This window comes from Rhinolophus ferrumequinum, chromosome 8, assembly GCF_004115265.2.
Source record: "Rhinolophus ferrumequinum isolate MPI-CBG mRhiFer1 chromosome 8, mRhiFer1_v1.p, whole genome shotgun sequence".
Classification (NCBI taxonomy): Eukaryota; Metazoa; Chordata; class Mammalia; order Chiroptera; family Rhinolophidae; genus Rhinolophus; species Rhinolophus ferrumequinum.
The window spans coordinates 84,448,758-84,476,490 of NC_046291.1; the positions used below are offsets into that span (position 1 = coordinate 84,448,758).

Below are 27,733 nucleotides of genomic sequence, written 5' to 3' on the forward strand. Positions count from 1 at the left end.
GACTTCTGCCTACCTGTTGCCTTCTGACCTCTCACTGCATCCTACTGGCAGAATTCAACTTGTCCAGCTGACTAAGAAGTCTTGATAATGTACTTTGCCTCTATAGATCTGCAATACAGAGAAGAGTATTATAGCAGGGTAACGTGGGGCATGCGGTGATGATGGTGGTGGTGGTGGTACTGGTGGTGAAATCCAACAGTCAAATAACCAGCAGAGAGGGTAGGCTCTCAGAGTAGCCACTGACACCCAGAGTTTTCTCTCAGTTTTTTAGAATCAGAAATGTGATTATTAGTACACTGAGAGGTGATCAGGCTTTGAAATCTGACTGAAACTAACTGTTATTGACTGAAATGTATCTCCCCAAAATTCATATGTTGAAACTCTAACCCCCAATGTAATTATATTTATGATAAGACCTTTTAGGAGGTAATTGAGCATCAATAAAGTCTAAAGAGTGGGAACCTCATTCAGTTAAACTGTTGTCTGTATAAGAAAAGGAAGAGACACCTTTACTTATGTGCAAAGGAAAAGGTCATGTGAGGACACAGAGAGAAGATGATCAAATGCAATCTAAAGAGAGATTCCTCACCAGAAACCAACCCTGTAGGCATCTCGAACTTGAATGTCCAGCCTCCAGAACTGTGAGAAAATAAATTTCTGTTGTTTAATCCATCCAGTCTGTGGTATTCTGTTATGGCAGCACAAGCTAAGAGACTAAGCAAATATAGAGTATAAATAAGCAAATAAAGAGTATAAAGATTCAGATTGCAAATTGGTACTAAAAATGTAACTTTCCAAAGAATTGCCAACTTATATTTGCTGGTTAGCACATTCTTCTATAAGTAAAACTACATGGAAATCAAATAAAATTAGAAGGTTGCTTAAGTAATGACGGTGGTCTCTGAGTTTGTTAAGTGATGCAAATGGCCAGTGTAATACCAAAGTGTCCTTGGGATCTGACATACTCATGTCCCCTCGCGACATGCATTCCTTCCTTGCTGGGTGTATGTAAATGTGGGCACTCTCTCTCCTTGACAGTGCTGGCGGTGGAGTGTATCAGCCTTCCTGACTTTTGCTTTGTGGAGCCCTCCCCTTTTCATATTGACATATCCTTTCACATTGACCTGCCACTTTGTTTCATTTGGGTGGCTTGGCTTTGATGCTTTTGGATAACTTTACTTTGATCCTTTCCATGATTGTTTTACGGTTTGATTCACTGATTCTCAAGTTGTTGGCATGAGGGGGTAGTACATACACTTAGGCTAATGTTTGGTCAGGACACACTCCTATAGTTATACTGCTGGTTGCCATCGATGGTCCTTCTGATTGGTCAATACCTGTGCTGTGTCAGTTGCTAAATGTTTTGAATGTCAGTCTCTGCCTCTATAATTGGCACCATAACGTATGAAAGAAAATGACCACATTAAGCTATTTAATCATTCTTCCACATAGCAGACTAGGCTATTTGAGAACTGTCAAAAGGATCCCCGTTTCCCAAAATGACAGCCTCATTAGCCTATTATGGAACATAAAATCCAATAATAATAGTTGCTCCTTAATGAGTTTAATCATATTTACCAGAAGGGGTAATCAACATATCTAATTTTTAAAGCTTACCTACCATGCTAGGCACTGGTAAAACTCTTTGAATGGGCAGTAATAATCATACCAACTCTCTGGTAAAGAAGGTCTTATTATTAATGCTATTTTATAGATGAATCAACTGAAGCTTCAGTATATTAAATAATTTGTCTAACATTATCAGCTAGTAAGGAGTAGAGAATCAAGCCCTAAGATTAACCATTGTGTTTAGAACAAACAAGTTACCTTGGCCTGCAAGACCCTGTATGATCTACTTGTTGCTTACATCTCAGAAATTTAATCACACATTCTCTTCCTAGCTTGCATTGTTCCTAAGGAACCAGTCTCCTATTCTGGCGTACATAAAACTTTCCCAGTTCCTTCCCGGTAGAAAGACTGGTCTCTCTACCTGGCATAGTCTTTTCGCATATTTTTATATGGCTGGCTCCAATATATGGCTGGCTCCTTACCATTCTATCTAAAATTTTCTCCCCTTCCACATACTTGACACAATTTCACCACCTACTGTGGGTTATTTTCTTCAAAGCAGGTTCCCGTCACCATTTGGAATTATTTGTTTGCTTATTTATATTCTGTATCCTCCCATTAGAATGTCAGTTTCATGAAGGCAGGAATTTGGTCTCTCTTATATATGGCTATGTCACCAACATCTAAGTACTGGCTCCTCCATATTAGGCACTTAATAAATACATGCTAAATGCCAAAGGATTATCTATGGTGACCTATCAAACCCCACGGCTCTTTGGAATAAGACTTAGGAGGGCGTGTTTTTGATGGAGAGGGACATCTCAGGGCCTGAGTAGACTCTCTAGCTGGATTCATCATTACAGAGAGTATTCTGAGCTACCATCACATCCAGTCACTGAGATGAAGAGGGGGCTGCAAAGTGGGTGGGAGCAGCTGAAAGTGGGAAAGATAAGCCCTCAAGCAGATTTCATCTGACCAATAGTTTTGCCTATAGTAATAGTATAGAACTAACTTTGTTCTGAAAAAAAAAATGCTTCTGAGAGTTTATTTGTTTTTAACTACTGGGCTGTACCAAAAAGCAAATATTAAGAACTCACTATATTTAAAGAACTATCCTAGGTGATGATGGTGACTAATAAGGTAAGTCGCTAAAGACTTGCATGAAACTTGGGCGAGGAAGAAATCTTTGCCAAATGGAGTGACTAGGAAGGTCTGGTGAAGGAGATGGGACCTGAGCCAGGTGCTGGAGCAAGGGAAGGGCTAGACCAGATGGAGGAGAGAGGTCTGATCAAAAACATGCTCTCAGGAATGTGTCTGGGGTGTTTGGGATTATAAAAGAGTAGTTGTCAGGAAACAGACCTTGAACACGATGTTGAAAAATTTGTATTTTTTCCTGAATTCAGAATGGACTCCTAGGAGTTTCTGAGTGGACCAGTCATGAATTAAAATTAGCGTTCCTGAAAATGAGAGATGGGATGACTCAGATGGAACAGGGAGCCTACGGCTGGAAAAGGAGGCCATCAGTTTCCTACAATTGGCTATAATTTGGGCAAACTCTGTCTGGGGCACAGCTGTCTCAGCTGTCTTCCTGGTGGAGGAAACCAAGAGAAAGAGGCCACATGTTGTGGGCTGTGAAGTCGAGTCTGTTGCATCCTTGTCAGATGTGGAACAATTAAGGGAATTGTGAAAAACATCTCAATTTTATTAAACACTGATTGGTATAGCGTTTTCTTACGTTCAGCTTTTCTATTGTAACAGTGTAATAGCTATGAGTTTTGTGAGGATTATGAGCATTTCTGTACCTCAAAGTGCCTTCTGAATCCTCAAAGACATTAAATTAGGTCAACTAGTATTTATGGTTAACTGCTTTTAATGTTATGTGTGTATAATTATAACTTGCATACATGTAAGTTGTAATTTCTTGCCTTTAAACCATTTTTACATATGTCATTTGATTACCATTGTTATCTATTTTTGCTTGAGAAAGATGAGTTTCAGAGAAGCTCAATGACTTGTCCAAGGTCACTTTGCTAATGGATAGGAAAGCCTGGGCTCAAACATATTGTTTTTTATAGTGCTTAATACATATGATACATCCTTACTAACCAGAACACTTAATAATTCTTGAACAAGCAATTTCAGTGGAGTGTAGGGATTAACTGTATCTCATATGCTAGAATGCAGTGGGTGTTCAAATATTCATTGACAATAATGATGTCATCCATCATTCATTCTGAATCAATTTGTCCCAAAGGCAATGCATCTTATAATGTTCCTCAAATATGTTTAAATTAAATATTGACCATAGCGTTCATGTTTCAGTTTCTGCTCATTGGGCCTTGGGCTCAACAACTCTTGGTTATGGAGGATGGTTTTGTCAGTTGGGTCTCATGGAATTTGCAGATGGCATCTATATGCACAGTAACAGAATGAAATGATTCTGGCTGATAGAAAGAGGACGGGTGTGGAACAAGTGTGGCATGAAATGGACTGTTTGCTTTTTTCCACAGTCTGCTGATTTGACCTGCAAACCCATTCCCCTACTCCATGGGCAAAACCTGTAAAAACACAGGGGCCCCCATATAGATGACTTTGACATTTGCATCCCAGAATGGCCTTTGGAGTTGAGAGAGCCCAGTTCTATACTTATTTGGGTCGGGGTATTTTTGGCTTCAACACTTGTTCCTGGTTAGAAAGTTAGAAACAAGGGTCTAAACACTGTTCACTTGGATAGTGAAAAACATGTTCACTTTTTGCAGTGACCCTGGAAACAGAAGGGGAATTCTTATAAATCACAAAGGAAAATAAATAACTTCACCCATGGAGGGAAAAAGACAGCTTGAGAAAAGGGACTTTGGAAAAAGACTCTCTCTAGACAGCAGTCTTGTGGTAAGTACTAAATATTCATTTACCACTCTATATGTTTTGGCTTAAAATGCATTATTCTTTGACTGTTATTTCCTGAACCCTGGGCTTTTGAAACCTCTCTTCCAGTTACCCCATTAGCAATATCCCCTGGGATTTTATTTCATTTATTTTTTTTCAAAGTCAAAAGCCAGTAAATTATTGGAATGTTTGTATAGTGTCTTAATAGGCAAATGTCATAATCTGTCAACATTATATATAATTACATTAATTCCAGCCGAAGTAGACTTTAACCTATACAGAAACACTACTGTACAGCTGATGCCTAATGCCAAGCCTATATATAGTTGTTCCATCACCCATTTATCTTAACTTTGGGGATAAGTTGAACAGGAATTCAACAGAGCTTCAAATATTGAAGAGTGAAGAAACACTCTGAGATCTTCTTAGGTATGTAAACGAGTTTCATTGTCCATAAACTTTCTTTCTAAACGTTTTAATGCTGATGAACATTATTCTTAATAGCTTGGTGGGTTTGCTTTCATGTATGAGAATCTGGTTAGTCCAAGGAAATCGACTGAGTCTCTGATTGCTGAAGGCCGGCCACTCTCTCAGTCTGAGCTAAAATGTGCGGGTCACCTCTTCTACTCCATAATGCATATGAGCAGAGCAGGAAATCAAATCAAACTCATCCATTGCAATAGAAATTAGTTTAGTTTCTTCTTTTGCATGTTGTATAAGGGATATGCTTTATTCATTTGTGCTCTCCCAGCACCTGGCCCGCAATCTGGGTCAGACTAAGTGTCCAATCAAATATTTGCTGAATTGATTTATCAGTTGAACTTTTCCAACTCTGCTGCTGTAGGTCTTACTCTGTCAGTGTACAGAGTAGCCAGGTATCCCATAACTGCTGAGGCTTCACATCACTAACTGTTCATCGATGTGAGTTTCTGGGTTTTGATAAAAGGATCTCATTAAACTTTGGTGTCTAGTTCTTCTCTTATTAGTAGAGTGAACTTCTATGTCTCTGTGGGCTTTGCAGTGATCAGCATACCTTCAGAGGCTAAGAACTTTAATAGTATTTTAAGTTCTCCTCCCAAGGGTTATGCCCTGTTCTCATCTCTGACCTAATGTAGTGAAAATAGTGTGTGTATGTGTGTGTGTGCGTGCGTGCGTGTGTGTGTGTGTGTGTGTGTTTATATATCTATTCCCTTTGCAACTTCTGGGGAATTAGGATAAAAAGATCATTTTTCAGCCTCTCCTTTGCCTAAGAAAACACTTCTTCCATAACAGCCCGCCAGTGGGACCTGACTTACGTCCAGGCAGAGGACAGAGATATCCAGAGTATGATGTGCAGCCCAGGAAAGGTTCTCTTGCTGATTAGTCCCTAAACCCCAAATTCTGCCTTAGGTCCCAGAGAATATGCAAAAACCCTATAAAAGCCAGCATGCCAAGCTATTGTCTTTCAATAATTCACAGTAGCAGTCATTAATAAAAGGTCCTGGATCATTTCCTAATGTCAACCAGATGAGCAGAGTATTGTTAAGGGAACTGGTAAACAAAAGGATGCAGAGTACAGAATGCTGGGATGCAGGGCTGGGTTGGGGGCAGGTGGATTAGCATGAGGACACTGAGTACCTGAAAATCAGAGAAAGAGGACCCGTCTCAATGAAATCTTTGCCCGCATTTACGTTTTGTTTAGGGATAAATTGGCTGTGAGTGTAAATCAAAGCCTGTCATATGACCAATACTTTCTGGAAGCCTCAAACCAATCTTGAGTTCCCGTTGGCATATGGCACTACCCTTAGTCTTGTGGGGGCTACAAATCTGTTTCTTGACTTAGAGCATAAAAAAACACTGTGAAAATGAGAACATGTTGCTTGGCACCACCTGAGAAACTGAACCCTGGTAAATCTCGTAAATGATGCTTAGGAGAATTTTCACACTAGTGAAGTATCTTCTTGTTTCCTAGAGGCAGAGTAAGTGTTACATCTGCATGCATACATTGGGAAGATCCCAGAAATGAGTGCACTCTCCTATGACTACATGGCTAGTGTGTGGGGGTGCTTACATGCCATTCAATGTTATACAAGTAGGCCGGCTGACTATAACTTTGCTTTCTGTTTTAGTGTTATGGTCTTTCCTCATATAAGATGCGACTGCTGGGACAATGACAGCAAGAATACTCTTTTTGAGCTGGTTCTTTGAGCATGAGACCCACTGACAGCCCCTTGAATGAATTTTATTGTGACTGTCAGGAAGAGAAGTAGGCAGGGGATGGGATCAAAGCTGATTGGCCCGTAAACAACTTGAACCCAAGATATGCCCCTCCTTTTGGCTCCGTGCTGAAATCACTCAAATAACTAGGCAGTGAACACACAGGGATGATTCTGTATGAGAGTTGCTGGAAAACAGAAGGAAAAAAGAAGCAACACCTGGTACCATGTAATTCACTCTTCATTCTCTAGGTATTTTTGCTTTATTTTAGTATTTTATTTTATTATTTTACTTTATTCTTTTATGTTTTTTTTTTTTCAATTATAGAATGATACATTGGGAATGGTTCATCCAGTCCCCTCACTTTGCAGAAGGAGTGGTTAATACTCAGTGAAGTTAAATGCTTTTCCTGAGGTCATACAACTGAGATGCAACCAAGAATAAAGCCCAGAGGTTTCATACCTGTCACTTCAATTCTTTAGCTTTCATTATATAATATTCCCAGTAAGAGAAGACGTCCTTTTGGAAAACTGAATAGAGGAAAGAAAAACATATTAAACTCTTAAGTCTTGAAATTCCACTGCAGTAATCATTATGACCTGTGTTTTTGAGCGAGAAGGCCCAGAGATAATTTCCACTTTCAGATTTTACAGGAAAAAATTCCTCATAATGTACTGCAAGAATAACGTGCTATTAACTTCATTACACTTTTTATTTTACATAATCAAATCATGAAGTGTTGAGTAGAAATTACAGCTCCCTTGCAACAGCTTTTAAATTTTTAGGCTGGAGAAACCACAAAATAAAGAAACTCATGTTCAGATACTGAAAAAAGCTCCACTTGGGAGATGTGAGTGTATGGTGGTTCTTAGTCACAATTTTGCTGTCAGGACATTACACAGGGGAGGGTTTGAATGTGTGTGTGTGTGTGTGTGTGTGTGTGTGCGCATACTCTGGTAATGTTGAAGTATTCTTTGATGTCGATGATTTTTTACTTGATAAATCACCCCTTTTAAGAAGAAAAGTGACAGGTAAGTGAAAGTGAAATGAAAAATATGTTTCAATGTGGGAGGTAAAGACCCTGAGAGCAAGACAAGTGACTACAAGTGTGCCTCACCAGTGGGAGTGTGCAAGTAGCTGCACATTCACGGCAAGTACAGTCTTCTCTCTGATAACAATAAAAATCACCCCAGAAATCGAGGCCTCTACTTGACCCAAAGCTGTTCAGCTCACTCCAGGATGCTTTTTGATCAGAAAAAGTCAGCATTTCACACTGTGCTTTTTTATTTGGAAGAAGCATTCCCAGGCTGCTCGTAAAGCTATTTGACATGTGTAGCTGTGATAACATTTAAATGATGAGAAGTCTGGGGAGTGAGTTATCTTTTTTACCAGCTCACATTTCAATTGCAAACCTACTCTTTTAATTTGGGGAAAAATGACTTTTTGCTTTTAAGCACAGATGGCAGGAACAGTTTCTCTTATGAATGATGAATTCCTCCATGGCACCCCCATTCCTTTCTCCTCCACTGAAAGGAACACAAAACGTTGGCCATACTGGATCCTCAGCTGTGACAGTCGTGCAGTTTTGATAGACCTGTAGGAGCAGGAAAGCCCACATAGGTCCGCATCTAAATCATGCGGTTTGCATCTAAATCATTACAGTAATTAGTCCTTCCACAGGCACGCATTGATTAAGTCAATCAAGCATCTTTGCTAAACCTGTTCTGTCTTAAAAACTGTTCTGTATCTTAGTAGCTATGGGATGTGCTGGTCAGAGCTGGTGAGTGATGGAGTTGGGATTTCATCTCAGGTCTGGATCCAGGCTGCGTGGTCACTACACAGCTGGCAGCTCTGAAGCAGAACACCTTTACACGCTGGTAAGAGGGAGCTCCTCGCATGGTGCTTCCCAACCTTAGAGAGCCCCCGCCTGAACAGGACTAGAGGTTTACATGTGTGTTAGTGCAATTGCCATATCTCTCTGCCTGCTCATGAGGGAGCCCAGGCCTGATTTTGCAAAACAATTGTCCAAGGGGCAGAGGAGGGAGTGGGAAGGTTGCAAAGATAAATAATCTACTGTTGGAACTTGGTCCAGGCCTGGTTGTTGGTCCTGTGCTTCTTCTGATTAAGCAGGTCATCAAACCAAATCTACAGAGATATGTTGGTGAGAGCAAGTATAGAAAACCTGATGTATATAATATCATACATCTGTAATTTTATATTTTTACCCACATGAGGACTAATTGTGGTGTGTATGTGCGCAAGGTGGGGTTATTTACTAGAGTGGGAGTAGAGGAGGGAGGAAGTGGTGAGTGACGAGGCACATCCAAAGGGTAGCTGTCCCGCAGCAGCATGCGACAGTGTTTATCACTTGAGTGGTGATCCTTCCAGATGTGTGCATTCTTTTGGCGGGGCCACTGTCTGACAGAGGTGGGTAAGAGCGGACATCATTCCCCATGAGGAGATTCCTCCCAAAACACCGTTTGTTTGCTAACCACTTGCAATGAGGGCTCAATCCCCTGATGTCCCCCAAAGGGATGTCTGCCTTCATTACGGTGACGGCTCACCCCGAATGACTGCTCTCCCCTGCTTCTTTCCATCCTTTCCTCATTAAAAATAAGGTAGACTGCGTTGTAACCATATCCTCCAGAGTTCTTATTAAAATGCCCTTTCGTGAGCTGCCGTAAGACTCCCTTCTGGTTTTTATCCGTGCACGTTCCACTTTGTCACGTGCCTCTTTACTCTGGAGCAGGCTTTCTCAGCCAAGGCACTGCCGACATTTGGGATCCTGTACTTCTTTGTTGCGGGGTGTGTCCCGTGCACTGGAGGATGTTTAGCAGCATTCCTGATATCTACCTACTGGATGCCAATGGCCCTCTCCCTCAGTTATGACAACCAGAACTGCCTCCAGATGTTGCCAGATGTCCCCTGGGAATAAAAATCAGCCCTGATTGAATGGGACTGTAAGCTCTTAGAGGACACTGGCCATCTCATACTCGCATTTGTATTCCTTAAATCTGACACATAGAAAACACTCAGTGAAAAGAATGAGGGAGTGAGCTACCGGTGAGTTCTTGAGTAGAGTAAGGGGGGACCTACCAGGAGAAGGATGAGAGTTGGGAAGCTTGAAGAGGGTAGATGACACCCTGCTTTTCAGTTTTGCCCAATGACGTTCCTAGTGTGTGTGTAAAGATTTTTGTTTTACGTCAGAGATTTTTAACATGATATTTGGACCCTCTTGAGTCCCAAGGTGCTTGATAGGGCAAATTTATGAAAAGATTTCAGAGGCTTTGAATTCTCTGAAATATATTGTACATATGTGCATTTTTCTGGGGAATGAGCCCATTGGTATAATCAGATTCTCAAAGGTATCTGTGACCCAAGAATGGTTAGGTAACTTCATATGCCATTAGCAAGCCCGGCCCAGAGCACCTGAACACAGATGGCTTCCCTCGTCCAGGTCACAGAGCAGGGTCTCAGCAGCACCTGGCTCCATGACCTGTACGCAGCTGCTGCCGTGAGTGCTGTTGGCCTGCCTCAGACATAGCTCAGTGTACACTTGGGGTCTCAGAGGTCACTAAATCTAAATAGGAAGTGGAAACACTTTGAAAGCCTTTTGCAAATGCTGTTATTGATAGATCATGAAACGATACTGCTTCTACAGCAGAAATACATACAAATGAGAGGAGATGTTCGCTTGGCATGTTCTGTGTTTTCTTAGGACTCAGAGATCTGCTTGTCATTCTCCTGGTATCTCACCGTGTTTCAATAATGGGAATCATCAGATCATACAAGTTTCCATGGCAACTGAGTTTCCTGCATCATCCTCTGGCAGCCTAAGATCATTCCCGTGGCAGGTGTTCTAGTACTTTGTCCATAACAAGAGGTAGAGCTTTCATCGATCTCCTTAGAAGCAGCTCCTCAAACTCAATAGGCACCTGGGTGTTCTCACTGACTGGTACCTGCTTTCCTTGCTAGAGCTCCTAATTGATCAGCACAGAAACTGAGCACCTACTAGGTTGAAAGCACCGTGAAGTGCTAAGAGTGGAGACCTAAATGAGTGCTAAGAAATGTGAAACGTGATTTCTGCCTGACAAAGCTTAAAAAAATAGGGTTACATATTCACAAATCATAGTACCATAATACCAGGAGGTATACAGTGGTGCAAAGAACAAGAGTGATGAGATTTTATAAAAAGGAGGTTGCTCTTCTGGCTGTATCGATCAGGGAGGGCTTCCCCAAGGAGGAGAGCTTTCATGTCCCCCCTCTAGGAAATTGGTCAAGAGTTAATCTATGGTGTCCCTGAGTTCCCTGAAGCAGAAATTTATTGAGAAAACTACGATGTCTTAAAAGAATAGTGTGTGACTCCAAGGTGCCTGGCTTCTGCTTGAGGAATTGCTGAGACCCTAAGAAAGCTCAATGGTAATCCTAAATTATCGTCTTCACTTTCCTCTTGTCCCCTATAGCCACCCCTCCCCACACTTCTATTAATATTCCCTTACCCATATTTCCTGGTGCAAGGCAGAGGGTGTTGCACAGCTAAATCATTTTGATTTCCTTTCTTCTCATTCATTTATCAGTGTATGTTATACCAACTGTATATTTATTAGCTGTATTTCAGCAGCCTAACTGTCTCTCACTAATTCACCAGCCTGTACTATAGTTCATTATTATCAATTAATATTTGTTAAGCATCCACAGGGTTCGTGGCTGTGAATTAGGCAGCATTTTCATTACTCTCTGTTGCAGTACCATGTTCCGTTGCCGGGGCTCAGCTTGATCAAATTTAGAATCTTTCTGCCAGGTTTCTATTCGTTTGAGAGCCCTCATGTTCATCCCGACTTCAATTAACATTTCATGAGCAAATCCAGGAGCCCTGGTATTAAAATGCTTCACTTAGTGTCCAGATGCACTGCCTCCATTCTATTCTTTTCATGTTACTAATTTTGCAATTCTCTCCTAACACGAAATCCCATTTGTCTGGGCTGCTCTCCACAAGCCCAAACAGCGGTTCCTCTCGGTTCCTTTACATTCCAGACAGTTCCAGATGTTCCTCCTCATAAATTTGAGCTCCTTAACTAAGATTAATGGATCATAATTGTCCATTTCCAAAGATGCCTCTGAGGTTCCGCCTGCCTTCTGTCTTTCAGCACCTTTTTGGTTCTTAGTTATAAGCAATTGTCTTCAGCTTGGTAGGTTCCCTAATGCAATTAATTGATTGACTGCTCTCCTGCACATAGATGTGTTGAGGGACATGAAATCATTTGGTCTGGTAAATCCTGGGATCCAGCTGTCAGAGCCGGCAGATAAGTAGGGACTGTTGCCTTTTTCTGTGTGAGGAGGAGCTCTCGTTAGAGGCCTGCCATCCCCCAAGATGGGAGCGGGGGTGGGCTGAAAGCTGGCTGTAATCCAGGCTGGGTGGGGACAAAGCTGAGTATGAAGCCCTTGGAGGCATCAGCTATTTATGACGGGGCTGCAGCCAGTGCTGTCATGCCCTCCTTACTGAGTGGAATCCTAGCTAGATGACAGCGGTAGGTAGGCAGCTATTTGGAGATCTCCTTCTGGTAGGTCCCTGAGGCTAACTTGGTGAGGTGTAGCAAGGCATAAGTGATGGTAGGGGAGAGCCACGTCTACCAAAGTGGGTAGCATTCTTGCCCTGTTAGGCGTGCCTGAATAACTCTCCATAGTTTTGCCTGTAACGACTACATCGATGGTATTGTTTCTTTATTTACTGCATCAGTGGAGGCCCTAGAAGGAAACAGCACACTCAGTGAGCAAGGTGATGGAGAAGAGCACAACAAAGGGCCTCTTACAGAGGGGTGGCAGGATGTAGGGAACACAACAAGGTCATAGTGTAGCACCCTGAGGCTAGAAACAGTGGGGTGCCATTACCCCTGATAGGTCTGAAAGGGCAAGGAGACAAAGTGGTCACAGGACCATGTGGCCATAAAGAGAAAGCCACGTGGCAGGAAATGTCACCTTAGGTGGAGGGACGCAGCCAACCAGTGTCGGCCCAGTGGGGAGGGAATCGGGATGTGAGCAGTCCCTCTGTCCCCCACCCCCCACTCTCCAGGACCCTGCTGGCACCTCCTATCTGCTAAACCTAATTGGAAGCCAGAGGGAAAGGAGTGCTCGTAGCACCCTGGGGACCAGAGCAGCGTGGAGAGTGGAGTGTAGGGGCCAATAGAATGTAACCAGCGCACTGATTCTATATGATATATAGTATATACCCACCTAGCCCCTCTCTTCTCACATTTCTGGAGTGAGAAGAAAACACAATCCTAAGTCAGACTAGTTCACTATTTATATATTATTAGAAATGGGTTCCTATGTGTGGTGTGGTTTTCTACTCCATTCCCTGGGACTCGCCAACTTGGTTTGACCAGAACAATATGCTGTGACACAACACAAATTCCATATGACCATGGACATGGTCTTCACTCAGTGGTCCTGATAAAAATGTCTAGTGCAAGGCTGAGTGCCTATGTGTGTGTGTGTGGGGGGGTGGCTGCAGAACAGGGCGTGTGATATGGTGCATTGATCACTGCATTAGAACTCCAAATCCGTACATTTGAATTTTGAGGTGAACCCTTTAGTAGATGAATGGGCTTCAACAAGTTTGTTAAACTCTCTGAATCTCTGTGTTCTCAGTAGTGGAGTTTTCATGAGGGTCGAGTGAAATAAAGGTCAAGAAGGATTGTTCTGGAGTCTGTAGGGTTCTACGCGAAGGAAAGGTACTGTTATTACGGTAATGATGCAGCTCGACCTGCTAAACCTCAGCTTATCAAAAGTACAGGAATGGCTTCAGGAAGCAAGAGCCTACTGTGTGCAGGGCATTCCTTTTAACGGTTTCAGTGGAAATGGATGGAAAGAGCCTGGGCTGGCTGGAGAATCAGCCTGAACCAGATTTGAATCTCAATCTTTTACACACTGTCTCGCCTGTGTGAGCTTGGCCTTGGCACTTCCCTTCTCTGAGCCTCCACGTTCTCATTTCTATGAAGAAGTGACGTCTTACTCCAAGGGCTGCTAGGAGAAGTAAGGGAAAGGATTCAATCAGCACGCACGGCCTCGTGCTTGGCACATATGTCCTCCACTTCACTGAAAATATGTGGAGCTGGCGGACCTGGCAATGCCAGATGGCAGTTTTCTTTGTCTGCAGATGCAAGGAGGCATTCAGAGATTTTTTTTTTTAATGTTTGGTTTGCACATATTCATAAATGATGTTTAAAAACTGAATGGCATATCCATGATGTTATCATCCAGAAATGTTCACCAGGTGTTAACGTCAGGTTGTAGCTGACCAAACCTTGGATTCCTTTCTTCTGAGTCCAATTGCTCAGTAGTCGCCTATTAATGAGCTGTACTCCAGACCTTGTTATATGGAGCGTTATATTTTTCTGGAACTTTTGGCCTACTGCTCTCACCCTTGAAGCCCAGCCAATGTCTATTTATAACAGGCAATTTTATTCCAAAGGCTTCCAGAAGCGCCCAGAGCCTTCCAAGCAAGTGTACAATGACTCCCTGTGCACAAGGGCTTGCTGGGTCTTTGCCCTAGGCCCTGTGTCCCTGATGAAATCAGGCTGGAGACTGGCCGCAGAGCCCTCCTTTGTTTGTCTATGCCTTCAATGCTTTGAGCTGTGCCAACTCGGAGCAGCGGGAGATGGGATTTGGGGAAGGGGTTGGGGATCATTTCCCATGTGACTCCCCCTCTTTACTTCGATGGGGGAAGACAGACGCAGAGGGGTCGAAGTGGGAAAGATTTTCCACTACATAAAGAGAACGAAAGAGGAAACAGGGTCCCAGTGGCCTCTTGCCAGGCCCCAGGAATGCGCCAACCCTGGGAATTGGCCCCTGGCCAGACTCCTCAGAGGCTGCTGACTTGGGAAAACGGGCTCCCTGACTGCTGCCAAGAATGTAGACAATGGTCTTTTGGATATTTTACTTTTGAAAGTTAGGCTTTTGTTTTATTATCACCAAAGGTAACATTTATTGGGCACCTATGTATGCATGCCAAAAGATAAAATGCATGATTGGAAGTCAGTGTAACTTAAACTTAGCAGAAACACCAGGGTCCTCATATAATATTTACCTTCTGCTTCTAATTACAGCCTAATCCTTTGCTCGGGTAAATTGCTACCTTAGATGTGAGCACAAATGGTATGAAACTTCTAGAATTAAAATTTGTTTTTAAGTGCTAAGGTGAGCTGTATTATGTCACCCGAAAGGGCTGACATAGATGGAACCAGCTTATCCAATTGTCATTTGGTTGAGAAAGGACTTTGAGAGAATGGAGTACAGAACTACTGTCTTCTGAGGAAGGGACGAGACCAAGATCCAGCCATTGGTTCAGGACAGAGTAACTCTGACAATTATAGAGCACTGAATTCTGGGATGGGAGAGTGGGGCCAATTACACACTCACCTCAATGTGTCATCGTTCAGTATGAAACGATGATGACGGTGTTGTTGAACAATCAGGTGACCTTAAAATATTCCATATGGTTTTTCATTCCCATTTAAACTAGTGCTATTGACAATAATGGCAACCAACATTATCGAGTATTTAGTATATCCTGGATGATGGATATAAATATTTTATTTATATTAGCCCATTTAATTTTCACAAAAACTCTACTGGGAGGTACTATAATATTCGCATCCTACAGATGAGGACACCAAGGTTCAGAAATTAAATAATTTACCCAAGCTCACATGACTAGTAAACATGGAGGTCTGTCTTACCACGGAGCTCAGGCTGCTAAGACCTTCATCATCCCCGTGTATCCTGAGCTCATTCAAAGTTGAGAGGAGCACGCCTCTTTGTGGTTTAAACAGTGAGCTTTTGGGCTTCCCTTGCCCATGGTGATGGGGTTGGCTACTCCCAGGATGTGTCGTCTTCTGTAGGGTTCAACGCCATGGCTTCATTGGCCATTTTACAGTGGCTCTTCTCAAAGTAGTTAGTCATCTCCTCCCACCTACCCCACCCCTGGCTTGGCACCTTTACTGAAATAGCGGTCTGGCCTCCCTCATGTGTAGAAACCTTCCTCCAAGCTGCAATGAGAGGTTCTACCGGGATTCTGAGGAACGGGAGCGTGGGGGAAGCTTCTCTGAAGAAGTACCAGGAAGCAGTGCAGGCCTCCACCCCCTGCAGTTGATGCCCCACTCCTCTTTTTAAGAAAGTTCTATTTATGTGAATCCAGATTTATACAAAAGATGCATCAAGGGTTGCTTTTCCTCTTTCCAGAGAGATTCCTCACATAACAAAGGACCAGATGATTTCTTTAAATAGACTTTAATGCATTTTAAATTGAATTTAATTTTCAGAATTTAATTTGTGGTAGTAGTTTCCCATGGAGCTAAATGTCCAACATTAGGTCTTTTTTTTTTCTTTTCTTTTTTTTTTTTTTCCCCTGCAATGGAAAACAGATTACAGATGATATTTTGGGTTGAAGCGCTTTCCCCATGAGCACAGAGGGCATGGAGAGCCTCTTATGGGGTGCGGAGGGAGTTTTCACTTGGGACAAAGAGGAGAATCACAACCAGGAATCCCAGGCCTTGGCTGCTCCCTGGAGGTATCTTTCTTTCTTCGCTCTTGACATCTCCAGTGGGGATGAGCCACAGTGTGCTCTATAATAAAGAGTGGTATATCCTACAGGGAATCCAGAGTGACTCACACATCTTCATAACCCTCCTACCCACCTCTGAAGGACTTTTTGGCATGTGAGTCCATAAAAGTTCTTCCCTCATTGCAAGTTATATCCATTAAACATTTATTTTTACACACATAGGATGAGGTCCAGTCTTCTGACTAGACGAAGGAGAAAATAAAAAGGGGGGACTTAACTTACATGTAGATTATTGGCCATTGGTGATGTGCCACATACTGCACAGATCCGTTGTACATATTTTAAATCATCCTTTATTCAACCCATATTTGTAGTGCTTGGTTCTCCACAGAATTCTGTGGTGAACAAGTCAGCTGATGTCCTCTGATAAAGCTAACTTTCAAATAATTCTCCCAACAACCTGTGATGCATGTATCATGATTCCCATTTTAGAAATGTGGAAACTGAGGCTCAGAGGATTTAAATAACATGCCCCAAGTCACACAAGTTGCTGAAAGTTTGCATTGAGTTTCTGAATCAGAACCAAATTTAACCAAAAAGCCAGTTTCTTGCTTTTTCTACACTCAGTACTCTGCAACACTCCAAAGCTCAAATCTATATTTCTTTGATAATTGAGTGTTGTCTGGAAATAAGAAAAAAAAAAAAACTTGTCTTAAATGAGGAATTAGCTAGGACAAGTCTTCCTATAATAAGAGCAGGAAGATGTTTCATCCTTTTTTCTCTGCGATCCCAATGGAAAATTGGAAAAGTAACAACAGTGGTTATATGAGTGAAAGTACAGCCAAACGAGCCATACATTTGGTGTTCAAAGTCCTCTGCCGGAAAGATCCAGCTAAAGGTGATTGCCCCTGTTGATAAGCATGTTGCTGCAGGGCTCCTTTAGAAAGGAAAATGAAACTGGCTAATAGAAACCAGGCACCATTCTTACTGTCATAAAATACATAAGAGCCAGCTCTGCTACTGACCGGCTAACTGTGTGCCCTCCTCAAACGCTTTAACCTTTTCTGAGCCTCTGTTTTCTTCTGGACTTATAGAAGGATCAAGTAACACAAGAGAAAAAAAAAAAAAAAAAAAAAAACAAGGAAAAAGAAAAAAAAATCGTTTGAGAAAGTTAAAATTTATACCCTAGTAACAATGAGAACTGTGATAATGAGAGAACTAGGATAACAAATAGGGGCTTTGACTTGTTCACAATTATACTTTCGGGCCTAGAAGAGGGGAACATTCAATGAATGTGAATGGCTGGGTGGATGAAAAAATCGAATGATGACCATCATTCTAATGAAGTACTAAAAACAGTGTCATTGCTGGTGGCACTGGCTGTGTTCCCTTGATGCGTCCTCCTACCGCTAAGTAAACTTTTATTCTAGTGAGTATTTTGAATGATCCACGCACACTCTTGGTTAAATCACCAAAGGTGGCTTGCCCCTGAGCGCTGGAGTTACTTCTGTCCACGTTCAGATACCAAGGAAGCAGCCTCTGTCATCTGAATGTGACCTACGACCACTTCTGACATTGGCCGTTACATGGAGCGAGGAAAAGTGGCTGTCTCCATGAAAGCCCCACCTCCACAGAGAGCATCCTCGTTTTTCAGACACAGTTGGAAGCTTAGTATTTATTCTTTGATTAAGCAGATATCATTGAACACCTTCTGTTCGAGGCACTATGCTGCTGTTAATATCATTAAAAACACAGCTATTTTTAAAATTCAGTATTTTTTTTCTTCCAAATTTTTGCAAAACTTCCTTCAGAGCTCTAGTGATAGCTCCTGTGGGAAGCCACACGTGAAAGTCACAGAAGCTCAAAGCTTGTACTTGAAGAGCTGTGTTTAGGAGTCTTTCCCTGTTTTGGCCCTGTGAGTATCGAGAGTATAACACAGACACACGAATATGACATACTCGTAAAGAGGAAAGAGAGTAGAGGACTGAATCAGTCTTGAGACTGGAATGACTCTCTAATGACAGGCAGTGACTCTTTGGACAAAGGAAAAAGAGAGACTAGAAAAATGATCAAACAAAAACAACGACAAAACACATACACATACACATATACAACAGTATTCCAATAAATGGATCCAATTTCTTCTGTGTTCTCTCAGCCCTCCGAAATCAGCCAGCATTTATATGATGCCCCAGAGTGAAAAATAACCAACAGCCTGAAACGTCTCTGTGGACAAGGCTTTGCAAAAGTCCACTGAAATGACAGATCACAACCCACGCATTGTATTTTCTGCCCATCTCCAGAACTGGATAAATCCAGTACATTTGGGAAAAGGCACATATGAACCAGATGAATATATGTGCAAATAGACCAGACAGAATTACTGTGGAGTTTTGAGATGTTTGGGAAAATGAAGCCAGGCACCAAAGCAGTAGGTGTTGCCATTATCACACGCATGCGAGGTGAATGAGTGCTCAAAAATCTAGGTAGTCTTCATGTTTTCATGAAGTGAAGACTGCATGTCAAGTGTTGACTGTTAATGGCACTTCCGTATCAAATTTTGTAGTTAGTATTCTTGTCATGTTTTTCAGATGTTTTTCAGGAGGAGCAGAAAATGATAAGGTGCCACATGGTGGTATTTCTTAAAACTAATTATCTGAGAGAATTCATGGTAAATTGAATGGACTAAGAATCACACTTGCATAAGCTTCACCATTATCCATGACAATGCACAAATGGATCCATTAAAAAGTTAATAACTTAGCTATTGTTAATAGTAACCCATTAGATATGAACATCAGAACTAATCAAATCAAGATTTCTGTGTCCATATTCTTTGTATACACACCTAATAAATTGACTAAATAAACACAACTTTAATCTTTAGTATATAACTAAAATGATTGAGCTCTCTATTCACGTTCTATAAATGAAAAAAAAAAATTAGTCAAGTTAAAATTAAATTTGCTGGAATCTCAATCAAAAACCCCTCTGTGGAATCTAAGTTCTAGTGCTTATTTTTAGGTGACATCTTCTAAGGAAATAATTTTTATTTCTCAATTACTGAGTTCCTTAGATTTAATTAACAAAGGTTAAGGACTCATTTCTATAATTACAATCAGGTAGGTAGAGTCATTGTAACAACTGGTTTTTGAGTATGACCAACTCACTTTGATTGAAAGATTCTATAGGAAAAAACATATTTGTAGTCATCATTGCCATGTCCTCAGAATATAATGCAGTGCCCAGCACATAGTAGGGCTCAGTAATTGCTCGGGGAGTGAATAGCTGACTGGCTGTGCAACCCACAATTCTGGTTCCAACTTTGTCACTAACTGGCTGAGTCACTCTGGACAACTCTCTTTTCTCTTCTGAGCTTCAGCTTCATCTTTCTGCCCGTGATCAGAGGATGGGGCCCAGTGATCTGTGACATTCCTTGGAGCTCAATGATTCTATGATATCAAGTGCCTAGCACAGGTGGAGGACTACCAAAGGAGGAAAATACAAAGTCCCAGTTATCAGCGTGTTTCCAGCAGAAGAGATGGAGTTTCAGTGACAAAGGAAGCATAGCACACCTCTCCTCTGTGTTGCATTTAAATAAGTGGTAAAGGTGGAACTGTCTAATGATAGAATTGCAGACATCAGTGAGCAGGAAAGAGCGATCTTACAGGGAAAGGAATCTGTGTCACAGACACGTCACTATCAGCAGCAGCCTCTTGTAAAGATTCAATTCTGAACAAAATTGAATTTATACTATATGACAATGAGTTATTTGCTTAGATTGCTTTTGAATGTCTCAAGATAGACATTTGTAAAGTCAGTTTGTAATCCCAGTTAACCGGTTGGACTTCCCACTTTGCCCAAAGCCATCCTGTCAGTTTTACAATCAGTTTAACGATTCTGTTTTGCAAAGGGCACTGCTGCCCCATTCGTATATGGCCATTCCAGTTGACATTTTGATATTTGAGATGAATTGTTGCCGTGTCTGGTTTGCAGGCCTCCCACTCAAGTTGTCTCCCAGAACTTTTCTGCTTTCCAAAATTCTGCTGTTGAAAGACATGTGTCAATGGAGCAGTGTGTCTGGTCTGGTAAGCATGCTTGAGTTGTAAATGATAAGGAAAACTCTTGTGAAAAGTCACACTTTTGTGAACTTCGGAGGATAAGACCTCCCCGATAAGGAAGATTTGGAGTACACTATCTATGTGACTGAATACTTTTTAAAGAACTGAAACTAAGTTTTCTCAAATTTTATATTATAGTTGAATTAACAGAGAATAAAATTTTTCCTCAGTCTTTTTGGAAAAATAAATAAATCATCTGTGATTGGTATTGCTTTGCAAATCTAAAACCAAACATCCATGCTTTTAACAGTGTGTGTTCATTTCATGAGATTCTGTGTTTTTACTGCAAGGTGACTTAGAATCAGCAGATTTCAGATTGAATAATTGTATGTTTCTAGGTGATCAAGTTCAAACTCACAAATGTTTACAATATTCTTAATCCTTGTGAATGATTAGAGAGACTATTTGTAAAATAGATTTGGGCCAGAAACAAGTTGGGGTCTATTCTTTATCTCTGAAGATCAAGGAATCTTGCAAAATTAGAACACTTGAGCTTTTGTGTCTCATTTCCTTGGCATTAGTCATGGGCTGGTTTTGTGGTGTGCCCTTTGATGAAGTGGCAGAAAGATGTGTCTACTTGACATGGGTTTCATTGCATTACCTTTTGAAATGTGTTTAAGAGATTCCTTGCTTTGTACATTTTTAGAACCCAGAGATGACTGAGACAGAAAGACTTGAGAATTTCCTTTTCTTGTGATAGTAGCTTAACTTGCAAATAAGTTTTACCAGTTAAATATTTATTTAACATCTGGTTAATGGAAAACTTTTCTTCCTAACTAAAGGCTTGTATATTTTACTAATTTGATACTGGGTCTCTAACCAAAACTAGCTGATAGTCCTTTGGTATAATTCCTTATGTGACTTTGGCCAATTTGCACAAGTTATAAACAAAAAGATAAAGTCCTTGACATCTGGCTGCCCCAATCCAGTAATTGAACATTACTGATAACTTCCTAGTTAATCTCACAGGGCCACCTCCTCTCTTACACAGAGAAAACAATCTTGTGTTGGCAACCTGTACTAGAGCTCAAATAATACTGTCAGCCAGCAAGTTCCTTGAATCAAGAAGCCAACAACCCAGGCATGACTGCTAGATTTTAGAAAGGACAGGGTTATTCTTGGAGCCATAAAACAATTCTGTGGGAGCTGAGATAATGAACTATCAAAGCTTGTGAGATAATTCCATCAAGTTTTGGGATATGGGTTTGTAGCGCAGGGGATCCTGCCTACTACGCCATGTGTCGTGCGGGGCGGCCTGCGGGGCAGCATGAGGGGTCTCTGGTCCCACTCCCCACACACGAACGCAGGATATGGCTAGGCCAAAAAGGAACACCCACGGAGCCATAGGTAGGGGAGTCATACCACTATACTCTCGCTGGAGGCTGGGTTGAAGACACAGGAAACAGGAGCCACACAATTCTCAACCCTCACTGCGCCGCTTGCAGGCTCAGTCACCATCTGCTTGCTAGCCCCCATTTTTCTGCTAGTGTAGCCACGGCAGTTATATTAGTGGCCAATGGCTCACTGGTTACAGCTGACGGCCAACTAGCCACAGCTGATGGCCATTTGATCACAGTCGATGGCCATTTACTACCTGAGCCAGCACCTTTCTATGTGAGGCTGAGAGCCTGGAAACTGCTTTTTAGGGCTCTGTCCCCACAGGGTTGATCGCCTCAGAGAAAGAGTACAAACTTCTTCACCTTCTCTAAATCTTCAGGTCAGCGCAGCTGAATACAAGACATAGTGAAAACCACTTCCTTCTCTTACAGAATGTCCTTTCTGTTTTGCTTTTCCTCCCTCTCTCCCTCCATACCTCCCTCCCTCCCTGTCTCTCTCTTTTCTTTCTTTTCTTTTTTGCCACCTCTTACCTCTGTTTCTTCTATTCCTACCCTCACACATATTCTGCCTAATTGCATGTAAATATAAATATCCTGAAAGGAATCCATGAACTTGTCTGAATGGACCCCCAATGACGTCACTCACCCAGAGCTTGTTTAGCTTGGTTTCCTTACCAATTATCTGTGACTCTTACCTTAGCTTCCCAAATACAAAACTTTGAAAACTACCACTTCACAATGTAAGACACAGCTCTCAAATGCTAAGTGTTTACAAAACCACAAATTTGTCGCATATGTTGACTGTGGACTTCTTTTTTCTTCACAAAAACCTAAATCACTAAAACCTGGCATGAAATTCCAAAGGCTTAGTCCCTGTGAGAAGCTACAAGGTCAGAGAAGTGGAGAATTTTACAGCTAGGAGGGGTCTTAGATATCTGAATAGACATTAAGCATAACACAGCCTGCGAGCCACATTTGCTCTTTTTGAACATTTTAGTTTCTGTTACCTGAGGTTCTTTGTATCTCTCTGAGGACGTAGTGATAGAATCCCCTCTGGTTACTTCTCTGTTATTTACCAGAGACAGAAGCCTGCGTCTGAGCATAGTTAGCTCTGCTTTGAACTTCTTGTTTGCCTTCGTATCCATTGGTCACAGTCATATATAAAATTTGGATACATGCAAATGGCCCAAGGAACAAAAAAACACAAATATTATGGGGGTCTCAACAAACTTCCAGGCGGTTCCCTGTGCTCGGAAACGGCAGCAGCAGATGTGCTGCTGTTTGAAGCAGCCCTTTTTCATGCAGGAGAAGTGTCCTATGTGACAAGGTGACTAGTGAGAATTGTGGAAGGCATGTCTAGAAAAGAGAGGAGAGGCTGGGCTGCTGTTAGCGCTCTGTTACCTCCCGCTGGATGCTCTGTGGCAGGGGCTTGGGGTGGGAAGCCCTGTTGTGATCACCTTATTCAGCTCATTCATAGCCTGCTCATGACTGAGACTGGGCTTGCTGAAATCTCAGGCAGGGAGTCATAGAGAAACATTTCATTCCAGCGTTCAAAATAGTCTCCTTGTGATTAAGGCGGTATTAAGAAAACAGAGTCTCTGCCTCATTTTGGCCAGAGCTTTGGTAGGCTGTGTTGTAGTAGAGCGTTTTCTTTTCTCTTAAATCAAATTTTGACAGTGCTTTATCCTTGAATATAGATGAGGCACGTCTGATATTTGGAAAATAAATGGGTTGTGTCAAATTTTCAATGCTAATCTTTTAAAATTGGCAATTGCCTTAGCTTAGTTTTATGTTCTATAACTCAATCAATCTGTATTGGGCTCAGTTTCCATGGGAATAAGCTTTGCACATTCATTCAGCTCAGAATCGGAATTAATTCAGGAGGTTGTGGCTAAGTGCTAAGCAATTCTCCTGATAATTAGAAATATCATCTGTGTTACTCTGTTAGACAAACATTTCCCTGTGTTGTTTTTTTGTTTTTGTTTATTTGCTTTTTCAGATGACTAATCTTACTGTGCCTACCACTTTCTGTTCTTTCTGCTCTTTTCAAAGATAACTGGATTTTTTAACTTCTTTGTATCATAAGAACCGTGATCTTTCCCTCTTCTCATAAACTGGACAAAATTTTCCAAATAGGTGCAAAATTGTTATCCTAATACTGCAATTTTCCAACTTGAAACTATATCAAAATCACATGCAAGGCTTGTTAAGACACCGCTTGCTGATCCCACCCCCAGAGTTTCTGATTCAGCACGTCTGGGAGGGGCTATGAGTTTGCATGACGAGCAAGTTCCCAGGTGGTGCTGATGCGCGTGGGCTAGGGCCCACACCTGGAGAAACACGAGCCTTGTGAATGTTGAGTTGCCACAAAAGGACCACCCAGTAGCTGCTATGTGCCTAGTTAGCACTGTCCTAAGTTTTGTCAGATGTATTTTCTACCATTTTGATGATGTGTAAGTTATATGCAAAATGAGCGGACTAGACAATGAGTCCTATAAATAGTTAAGGAAAGAAATGAACGTGAGTTGGAGTACTCAGAGGGGACTTTGGAGAAGGTATTGGACTGGAGCTGCCCACAAAGCATGTGAAAAATGTGATTTTCATTAAGCAGGTTATTTCAGACAGAAATTAACAAGTAACCTAGAATTGGGTTCAAGAGATGTCCTATGTATCACCTACAAGGCTAACTGTTGTCCGGGTGAGCAGGATTTGTACTTTTATGTCGCTCATTCCTGCTGTAATCAATCAGGGATTCAACCAGGATTCAATAGGGCTGCTTTGTTAAGTGAGGAATATCTGCTTGTCTATACATAATGTCAAAAAGTAGACCTTGTTTGTTAAAAATCTCCAAACACATTTAGTTAGCTATATTTGACGGAAACGCTGGTTAAAAATATTTTGTAGCCTTAAATATTGTTGGATTTTTGTGCATGCTCCTGGTTGTAATGAACTTCTGAGTAAACATATGATCTGTCAAAGGAAGTATGTTATTTAATTTAATTTAGATCTTGAGACATCTTGACATTATATGATGCAGGCATAAAATTTGCCTGAGAGTAACGAGCAAGGAAATGTTTTACTGTTTGTTTATTTTAAATGTAAATTATCAGCTGGTGACTCTACCCTGGTTTACTATTTACAATACCCATTTGAGTTAGTGGGTTTATTCCTAGGTGTGAATATTTGAGCCCCTATCTTCCCCTCCATGCCCATGTGTCAAAACTAAATCCTTCTTCATCATCCTGTTATTCAATAGTTGGGAGGTCTTTCTAGGCACAAGTAGCTATAGCCCCTCAGAAACAGGCTGTCAGGAAACAGCAGGTGCAACAACTAAACAAGCTGCTCTGTCATTGGACTTCACAAATCTCGGATGAGTCTAAGTCATAATTGTTCTTGGCAGGTAGCAGCTGGTCATCTGCTCATTCTGAATGTGTAAATCTCTGACCATCTTGCTTGGTCAAGTCCCCATGTCAACTGCACGAAGGGTTGGTGTGTTTCTGGTTTGCACACATCGGGTTCTTAATGGCTAGAAGACTAGGCCTCCTATTGCAGAGCTCTGCCAAAGAGCCTATTTTCAGTTTCTCCTTTCAGATATAGTAATTGGATATTTGTTTCCTTCCTACAGACCAGTAGCCTTGTCTTGGTATAGTAGGACATATTTTCTATTGTCTGAATCTCTCGAGTGGCATTATCAGTGCAGTTGATTTTTTAAAAGTACTCAAGTGGCTGCTTTATGGCATTTGGGAAATCAGCAACTAAATTATTAGCAGGAAGAATGGAAGGGCAGATCTGAGAGACACTGATGAATTTATTTACTCATTTGGTCAGCAACCTTAGTGAGCATTAGTTTCATGTTAAGAACTGTGCTGTGTGTGTGCGTGTGTGTGTGTGTGTGTGTGTTCACATAAATGAAATCCAGTCTTTAACCTCTGGGAGAGATAAGTAAACAAATAATTTTTAATTTAGTGTTATGGTTGCTATGATAGAAAGAGAAGGGGAAATACAGAGGTGGGTTGGCTGGAGGTCTGCCTAATGGAATTAGGGAAACCTACTAGAGGTTTAGACTGGATTTAAATCTCCAGTAGTGTGGGAACAAAGTCCCAGAGAGCAGTTTCCAGGTTCTCGGCCTCACGTAGAAAGGTGCTGGCTCAGTTATTAGATGACCGTCAGCTGTAACCAGTTAGCCATTAGCCACTAATATAACTGCCATGGCTATGCTGGCAAGGGGGTGGGTTGTTGGCAGAGAAGCGGACGGCGGATTGCGGCTAGCAAGTGTGGTTAGCAAACATGGATGGTGGATTGCAGACAGTGTTGATCCTACTTCCTGTGTCTCGCCTGCCTGCCAGTGAGACTGGGGTGCAGGAAGATCCCTCTTTGGGGTACTGGTGGATGTTTGCTTTTGTGTCTCGACCAGCCACTATCGAGAATATAGTGATATGACTCCCCTATCTATGGCTCCATTGTTGTTCCTTTTTGGCCTCACCATATCCTGCATTCTTGTGCTGGGAGCAGAACCAGAGACCCTGCATGACAAGTAGGTTTAAGAAAATAGACAGGAGACGGGGAGACAAATGACAAAGGGAAGGACTTTTTGGACATAGAACTGAATAGGAAAAGGCACAGTAGTTTGACAGAATGAGAGAGTTTCAGGAATGGCAAGTGGGTGGGTAGAGTTGGGAGGTAGAGTATCACCAGAAGAGAGGTTCATCATGAGGCTGGAGAGGGTTACAGATCATGAAGGGTCTTATATTCTGTGCTAAGGAATTGGGTTTTCCAGTACATTGGCATACAACCAGGCTTGCCTTTTAGAATCACATCTGGGGTGGATGTATGGAAAATGGATTGAAGTGGTGCATGACTTGAGGCGTGGAGACCGGTTAGAAAATATTTCTGTTAGTTTTGGGAAAACCCAAGAAAAAGTTGAGCTAAGGCCATGCAAAGAAGAAGGCTATTATGAGAGACAGAATTGAGAAATCTTAGTGTTCAAGAAGTGAGAGTAAGGGAAATTCCCTGGGCTCTGGGTTTTGAGCAAGGTAGAAGGTAGACCCTATTAATACATGTACTGGCAAGCCTGTCTAGCTTCTGGTCTGGTAAAGATGGACAGTTATTGTGCAATGAAGAGTCAGCCTCAAGTTGCAGAGGCAAATGTATATCTCTCTAATGGTAATAAGAAATAGAAAGTGGCCCTATCTGGGCTTCTTAATCCCCTTCCAGAGGCTGCATTACGGTCTGTAGCATCGTCTCTGAACAGGAAGTCCAGCCAGAGAATGCATTTCCATGCAGGATAAACTAAAGAACTACCAACCTATTCTAATAAACACATCCTTCCCTGATGTTAGAATAAATTCTTGGGTAAGTCAGGAAAGTTTGACCTCTATCTCTTTGCTTAATTGCTTCCCAGAAAGTGAGCAAACTTCAGGTGATGAAGCATAGGGGAGCTGGCTGGGTTTACACATTCCAGGTCCTCTCTTTTATCACTGTCGTTCTACCTGACCTTCGTCACATGATCTATTCAGTCTACTCACTTTTCTTTCTTTCAATGGCACTGCCCATTTTAATTCATTACTCTTCTTTGTATTGTAAGCAAATGGAAAAGTCAGCTATATAAAATAATGAGTAAAAAGTTTTTAATTGTGTAAGAGGATGATGACTAAACACACACTGCTTTGTAATTGCAATGTAAAATACCCTAGGGAACCTATCAGGAAACCCCAAAACAAGATTTTTGTTCATTTCTTTCCTTTTTTTTTTGTTCAATTGTTATTGAGCACCTACTATGTGCCAGACACCATTTTCAGTGTTTGAGATCCATCAGAAACAAAACAGATAAAATCCTTGCTCTCCTGGCACCCACAGATTTGATTTCCACATAATTTAGTAGTGTCCATACTGTCACCAGATTTCATAAGCTTGCCAAAGTCGTGGTCAGGATAATATGATAGTCTTGACCAGGAATAGTATGGAGATATTTGGTCATTGGCTAATGGTAATTGTTACTTTCAGGTTTTTTTTTCTTTTTCCTATCCCTGTGTCGTGTCTTCTCTGTGGACCTGTATTGGCAT

The 27,733-nt window shown here is 41.7% G+C and overlaps 1 protein-coding gene across 1 annotated transcript in view; it reads left to right on the top strand.

Moving 5' to 3' along the window:
• NCKAP5 (NCK associated protein 5) overlaps positions 1-27,733 on the top strand; it is an 826,259-nt gene that overhangs the window by 35,579 nt on the left and 762,947 nt on the right. Inside the window, exon 2 of the mRNA XM_033113039.1 lies at positions 4,329-4,458. Coding sequence (XP_032968930.1) covers positions 4,390-4,458 — 69 coding nt within the window. The 5' untranslated portion in view covers positions 4,329-4,389. The remainder of the gene's footprint in view (positions 1-4,328; positions 4,459-27,733) is intronic.